This window comes from Solanum tuberosum, unplaced genomic scaffold (genome assembly GCF_000226075.1).
Source record: "Solanum tuberosum cultivar DM 1-3 516 R44 unplaced genomic scaffold, SolTub_3.0 scf00494, whole genome shotgun sequence".
Taxonomy (NCBI): domain Eukaryota; kingdom Viridiplantae; phylum Streptophyta; class Magnoliopsida; order Solanales; family Solanaceae; genus Solanum; species Solanum tuberosum.
This window is the reverse complement of record NW_006239417.1, coordinates 154,047-161,936: the sequence shown is the minus strand read 5'-3', so window position 1 is coordinate 161,936 and position 7,890 is coordinate 154,047. Positions and strand designations below refer to the sequence as shown.

The 7,890-nt window shown below is 36.5% G+C and overlaps 1 protein-coding gene across 1 annotated transcript in view; it reads right to left on the bottom strand.

Moving 5' to 3' along the window:
- Positions 1–6,717, bottom strand: part of LOC102579729 (probable acyl-activating enzyme 1, peroxisomal) — an 11,140-nt gene extending 4,423 nt beyond the window's left edge. The window contains exon 1 of the mRNA XM_006364402.2: positions 6,407–6,717. Within this exon, the coding sequence (XP_006364464.1) occupies positions 6,407–6,604 (198 nt within the window). The 5' untranslated portion in view covers positions 6,605–6,717. The remainder of the gene's footprint in view (positions 1–6,406) is intronic.
- Positions 6,718–7,890: the final 1,173 nt, after the last annotated feature.

The window sequence follows — 7,890 nt, the reverse complement described above, 5'->3', positions numbered from 1 at the left end:
AAAAATTAATTAGATAAAAAAAAAACCCCCCCCCCCCCCCCTTAAAGTTGGAGGTGTGGAGAACACTGACAACTTGTTCAAAGCTTGCAGAACGTTTTATGCCAGACAGTGTCTTAGTCAAGATGTCTGCTAGTTGATTGTCTGAGATTATGTGATGTAGTGGAATAAGTCCTGCCTGGAGTATATTCCTTGCAAAGTGACAATCAACTTTCAACGTGCTTGGTTCGCTCATGAAACACTGGATTTCTAGCAATGTGGGGGGCTGATTGACTGTTGCAATATACTTCAATGGGGGTTGGCAGTAGCACTTTAAGCTCTGTCAGCAATCTACTAAGCCAAACTAGTTCACCTGCAAATTTCCTCAAAGCTCTATACTCTGCCTCTGCTGAAGACAAGGATATAGTCTCTTGTTTCTTAGATTTCCAGTTAAGTGGGCTATTGCCTAACAATACAATATAACCACTTATTGACTTCTTGGAATCAGGGCATGCAGCCCAATCAGACTCACAATAGGCCTTGACATTGTATTTCTGGTCATGTGACATGAAAATTCCTAAAGTGGGATCTGTCTTAAGATACCTCAATAGGTGGAATGTTGCTTGCAAGTGTGGTTCTCTGGGATCCTGCATGAATTGGCTAAGGTGTTGCACACTATATGATATGTCCATTCTAGTGTTGATTAGGGAGTTCATTTTCTCAATGAGCTTTCCGTAAAACATAGGTTCTGACAATGGAGTTCCCTCTTTGGCATGGAGTTTCACTGCAGGGTCTAGTGGAGATGTGCAGCTACTCATGCTTGCAACATTGTAGGTTTTCAACATGTCAAGAACAAACTTCCTTTGTGAAATGATGAGTTCATTCTCTTTATTGAGTACCTCCATCTCAAGATAGTAGTGCAACTTTCCTAAGTCTTTAATCCTGAACTTATCATGTAGGAAGTTTTGAGCTCCTCAATTTCAGAAACACTTGTGCTAGTTACAATAACATCATCTACATATACAACAATCAAAATAGTGGAATTTTCAGACTTCTTATGGAAAAGTGAGTAGTCATTCAATGAATGAGTATAACCTTTGGAGTACAAGGCTTCAACCAGCTTGGCATTGCACTGCCTATTGGCTTGCTTTAGACCATATAGGGATTTCTTCAACTTGCATACCATCCCTGGTTTAAGTACTACTAAACCTGGGGGCACCTCCATATACACCTCATCATGCAACTCACCATGGAGGAATGCATTGTTTACCAAGTTGGAAGATGCTCCAACCTTTCTTTATTGTCGTGGCTAACAAAGCCATCACAGTTGTCATCTTAATCACGGGTGAAACCGGTGAGAAGGTTTCTGTATAATCAATCCCAGCTTGTTGATTGTAACCTTTCACCACAAGCCTTGCCTTAAACCTTTCAATAGTCCTATCAGCCTTATGTTTCACCTTGTACACCCACCTACACCCTATGGCTTTCTTGTCACTAGGCAAATCCACTAGATCCCAAGTATGGTTTGCATGCAATGCCTCAAACTCCTATGTCATGACTAGCAGACAGGGTTCATAGCAGCTTCCCCATATGAAGAGGGTTCATCATCACTACTGATATTTCTCACAAGTGTCTGACTCTCATGCTCCAGCACTTCAGGTGGTATGTGCTGGTGTTTGGAGAAAGCAGTATTGAGGCAAATATTTGTATTATGCAATTGACTAGGTGTATTGGTTATAGTTTTAGGTAGGATGTAATCATGTAAGTATGTGGGCAGTTTGTGTGATCTAGAGGGTCTACATGGAGTTGTAGGCTCAACTCTGAGAATATCATTAGGAGGCTGAGTGCCAGTATGGGAATCAACTAGATGATCAGGTGGGGTGTGAACTGGAGTGTCACTTGCATCAACTACATTGTTTTCAATACTTTGTATAATTTGTGGTCCAATTACAGTATTAACAGTGTCCATGAAAGGTATAGAATGTAGAACAGAAGGAAAAGAGGAGACATCAGAAACTACAGCAAAATGAAAGACAGTTTCTTTGAAGATTACATCTCTAGAGATGTATTTTCTTTGTGGCCAGACTAAGGACTTTGTAACCTTTTGATCCAAAGGGTTATCCTATGAAGATGTGGGGTGTGGTCCTAGCTTGGAATTTGTCTCTTTGAGACTTTGGAAAAGTGGGGTAACAAAGGCAACCAAAGGTTCTCATGTGAGAGTAGGATGGTTTGGATTTGTATAACAATTCATATGGACACTTTCCCTTGATGTGGGAGGTAGGGAGTCTATTGATGATGTATGTGGCACACAATACACTCTCCCCAGTACTTCAGTGGTAATTTGGATTAAAAAAGGAGTGCCCTAGCAGACTCTAGTAGATACTTGTGTTTCTTTCCACTACACCATTTTGTTGTGGTCTGTAGGGGCAGGTTTTTTTCATGGATAATTTCCTTTGATTTCAGAAAGAATGAAATTTCTGTGTTTACAAATTCAAGTCCAGTTCTGATTGTCCGGACACTGTATTAAACTGGTTTTCAATCATGGATATGAAGGTTTTGATAACAGCCAAGGTGCTACTCTTACAGGTCAGTAACTGAGTCCATGTACACCTACTATAGTCATCAACAAGGGTGATGAAATATCTATAGTTATCATTTGTGATCATGTGGTAGGGGCCCCAAAGGTTAGTGTAATAGCTGAAATATTTTGGTAGAGGTGTTAGTTCTATGGGGAAATGGTAATCTTTCTTGCCTTGCCATTGGAAAAATACTACAGATGAAGGATTGTTTGGTCGAAATTTCCCTCATTTTCACAAAAGGCATATGTCCAAGTCTGTTATGCCATAACACATTCTCATCATCCCAAGTATGAGTCATTGAAGAAGCAGTTACATGAGGGTTTTTATTGCATGAAATACAATTCTGTACAATAGATGGTGCACAGTTATTCATGGTAAAGATGTTATCTACACTGGAAAGTTGGTGACTACAAGAGAAAACATGAAAAGAAACAGATTTAGAAGTAGAGACAGTCGGACTTGAAATGTAACTAGGAATGGAAGTAGTTGAAGTAGCACACTTGGTCTCAGAATGATTGTTGTTCTTCAGACACTTGGTACATAGAAAATAGAGTCCATCCTTAGCTTCACCAATCTCCAGAGGCCTCTTCATTGAAGGGCCTGCAGAATGCATGAGGATTTAGTGAAAGAAAACACTCTCAGGTATAGATTTGGAAAGGCATTGAATAGAGACAAGGTTATACTTAAAACAAGGCACATACAATACTTTATGCAAAACAATGTCTGATGCAAATCTTACACTATCAGTTTGACTGACTTTTACTTTATAACCATTTGGCAAGGTGATCAATAGAGGGCAAGGGAGATAGGCAATATTGGTTAGTGATTTTATGTCAAAGGTCATATGGTTAGAGGTTCTTGAGTCTAGGATCCAAGAGTCAGTCTTCTTGTTGAAACGCCTGCAAAATAACTTACCAAAATCAACAGAGGAAGTACAAGCTATCAAACCTGCAAGGTTCACACTACCATTCACAAACTCCTTAGCATTGTCCCATGCTTCCCAGCTTGAAATTGTTGCAGCAATTCCACAAATTGCTCATATTGTTCTCTTGTTAGTTGGGGACCTGGTTCAACATATGTTCCCCTATGATCTTCACCTCATGTTGACATTACATTGGATGAAAAACCATGTACATCAACCATAAAGCCTTTACCTTTATTAAACCTGAAATTTTGATTGTTACTCATGTATCCATTTTGATTAGTGGCATTTGCATTTGAGTTTTGATGAGTGGTTCCTTGTGGATATCTATGTAATTTGTACCACTTGTCCTTGGTATGTTCTGGTTTCTTACAATAGTCACACACCATATGAGTCTTGTTCCCAGTGTAGGTGTTAAGTTGAAAGTAGTTAGTTCTAAAGTTGTTATTGCCTGCTGAGAGTAATTTTGTTGTGGAGGCCGAGAAGTGCTTGCAAGTACTGAACTATTCACACTAAAAAAGGCCGACTCTATTCCCTGAACTGCTTGCATTAAGAGATGCACTCTATGAACAGTTGACCACTAGGCTTAATTTCTCTCTGCTTTTCGTCCTGCACTAGCAATGAGAAAGTTTGTGCTAGGGATGGCAATGGATTCATCATGAGGATGTTTCCTCGAACTACAATGTAGACTTCGTTTAATCCCATAAGAAATTGAACTAGTCTCCTATCCTACACAGCTTTGAACACACTTCCTTAGCTCCACAGGCACAATTGCAACTATATGGAGTTTTAACATGCAATGTACTCAATTCCTCACATAGTCTCTTCATTCTAGTGTAGTAAGTTGTAATGTTTAATGTTCCTTGTGCCAGTTCATTGATCTCTCGTTGAACTTGATAAAGTTTTGCTCCGTTTGTCTGGTCATATCGATCTTCCAACTCTTTCCATAATTCAAATGAGTCATTCACAATTCCACACTATCTGCAATTTCCCTAGCAAGTGAATTGAGGATCCATGAGGTGACCATATCATCACACCTCTCCCATTTGACAAAAACGTGAAGTCCCTGGATCGGGCCTCTTGCATTCCCCATTTATGAAGCCTAATTTGTTCTTAACTGAGAGGACTGTAAGAACACCTCTCTTCCACGATCTATAACCTACTCCATCAAAAGTAATTGGGACCAGTGATGCACCAGATAAAGGATGCATATACAAGGAGAACTAGTGTCCTCACCATCAACACCATTTGTTACTCTCAGGAGTGACATTCGATTGGGAACCAGTTTCAATCACCATTGTAAAATGCAATTCAGCAGCAATCAAAAACATACAAAATATGATTCGATGAACTCAACAATAAAGGAACAAAAGGAGCAGAAATTCAATACGGAAGTCGAATTGTCGAAAATTTCTGGAATCGGGATGAAGAATAGAGGAGTTGTGAATAGAAGAAGATGCATAAAAGCAATACGATTGACACCTCTGGCTCTGATACCATGTCAAGAGTACTGCACAAGAGAGCTAATCATCATCCATGGATGTAATTCACGAGGAAGAGATCAGAGAAGAAGAAAGGAATTTGGGGAAAATCTCTTAATTGATTTCCGTTCATGAGCTCATATGTATTTATACAAAGGAAAGACAAAATATCTAACTAATCTATTTTTTTAATGACAAAAATATCTAACTAATCTATACAGCTGGCATATTAATAGAATTCAGGCTAAGCTAACCTAAGTTGTTCGGACTCTTCACTTTTGGTGCCGCACCCATGTCGACACAACATGGGTATGGGTGTGAGTGTGGGTGTGGGATCTGTGTCCGACTTGGTCAACCAATTTTTGGTACTTTGACCAAAATCAATGGGGAAAATTTGGACAGTTTTAATGCTTTCTGTAATCAATACAAAGCTAAGGTGAAATTGAAGAAAATGGAATACCTTTTATATAGAAATTTCTATCACTCATTTTCCTTTAATCTCATTTAGGAATCTCCACATAATATCTCATAATTTAGGTTTTATAACTCTCCTAAGTTGCTCGGACTCTTCACTTTTGGTGCCGCACCCATGTCGACACAACATGGGTATGGGTGTGAGTGTGGGTGTGGGATCTGTGTCCGACTTGGTCAACCAATTTTTGGTACTTTGACCAAAATCAATGGGGAAAATTTGGACAGTTTTAATGCTTTCTGTAATCAATACAAAGCTAAGGTGAAATTGAAGAAAATGGAATACCTTTTATATAGAAATTTCTATCACTCATTTTCCTTTAATCTCATTTAGGAATCTCCACATAATATCTCATAATTTAGGTTTTATAACTCTATTTTTAGATATTTTAATTATTTTTAGGCGAATCCTGGCACCTGTATCCATACATGGATCCATATCCCCGAATCATGAAAATTAGATTATGAAGGATCCAACTTCTAGATCTGCACCCGAGTCCGAGCAACTTAGAAGCTAGCTAACTGATCTGACTGGCTGGACTAACTAACTAATTGAATCTGTTAACTAACTGATATTATAATTAGCTAATCTTAATAGATCCATTATGTGCGAGGTCAAGGGTCTATTGTACATAGCCTAGCACTGCATTTCTGGAAGAGATTGTTTCGTGTGACCTTCTAATGCATCCAAAAAACAATCTATATGGGTATTTCACTTTTCAAAGTCACCAACACTCACTTCTTTCTGTAGTAAAGAGAACTCACACCATACCACTAACAAAGACCATATATGAAGAAAAACTACTCCCTCCATCCCAATTTATAATTTATGTGACACTATTCGCCTTGTTAAATTGAGTCAATTTAAGTAATCTTTGAAGCTAAATATATAACAATTGAAATATTCAAAATTTAATAAAACAGTAATACTAACAACTAAGAAACAATTAAAATGGAGGAGATCGAGAAAGACATACGACATCGCCACGAGAAATCCCCAGATGGGTTAGAGCAGAAGCAAGTCGGATACACCTTTGACGAGTTTCTCTCCAAGTATATTTGACATTTCCGTGAACAATAGAGAGCCTATCACTATAAACCTTTGCTGATCTTTCTAAGAAGCTAATTGGACTCAATGGCACGTAGTTCGCTGAGCATTTCACTGTGCCCTCCATTTGCAGGCTGGAAGATCGGCCGAAGGGCGGAGGAGGCTTCGCTGTCGCCGGAGTTTGGAGGAGGAATTAGGAGAAATATTTTATGGTGAAAGTCAAATGGTTCGGAAAATTAAGTTGTGTTGATGGAAACAAAATCTATTATGATGTAACTCATAAATTATGGTAGTAAAGAAGATCTAATATTATTTCCGTCTACTTTTAATTATAATAGAGCTTTTTAGAGTCAACTGATAATAGCTTTGACTAACATTTTACAATGCATTTTTCATCATATTGATATGTAAAAAATTGAAATTTATAATACTTTTCATATATTTATTGTTTCACGAAAATCACCTCTAACTCATAAATTATTGTAGTAAATGAGTGATAAGAATGTTACTCCTCCATTCCTTTTTCACGGGAATCACCTCTAACTCATAAATTATGGTAGTGAATTAATGATAAGAATGTTACCCCTCCATTCCTTTGTATAGTTTACTTTTCAAGAGTTAAATTATATGAAATTTGACTATATTTTGAGAGGTATTTTTTATTAGTTATTATATTGATATGGATTTTAAAAAATAATTTATAATATTTTTTATAATTTTAAAATATTTAATTTTAAAAAAAAATTAAATTAATATAATTTAATTTTAAAAGTTAGTTAAAAATTAACTATCAGATGTGACAACTAAAAAAGAATGGAGGGAATATAAAAGGTCAAACACGTGATATAAAGAATATGAATAATTTTTTAATCATTAATCCGTCTTGCTATCAATATCCTAATGGGAAAATGCATAAGTATCCCCCAGTCTATGCCCAAAATCTCTGAGACACACATAACCTTTACTAAGGTCCTATTACCCCCTCGAACTTATTTTTTAATTAATTTTTTACCACTTTTCAGCTTACGTGGCAATATAAACCAAATAGGTTGAAAGCTTTGTTCAACACGCGCCGGGCCCCACTTTTTCAACTTTCTAAAAAGTAGTTTTTACACTTCCCAAAATTTCGAAAAGCTATCCTATTATTTATAATCTACTTTGTTAATATATTTTTAGTTAGTTTATAGATTTTAATGTTTATATATTTTATTTCAAATTTGGGCATGTAAAATTTTGTAAATATTATATATATAATTTTATTTTATTTATAGATAAATTTTTTTATTTATAATCTACTTTGTTAATATATTTTTAGTTAGTTTATAGTTTTCAATGTTTATATATTTTATTTTAAATTTGGGCTTGTAAAATTTTGTAAATATTATATATATAATTTTATTTTATTTATAGATA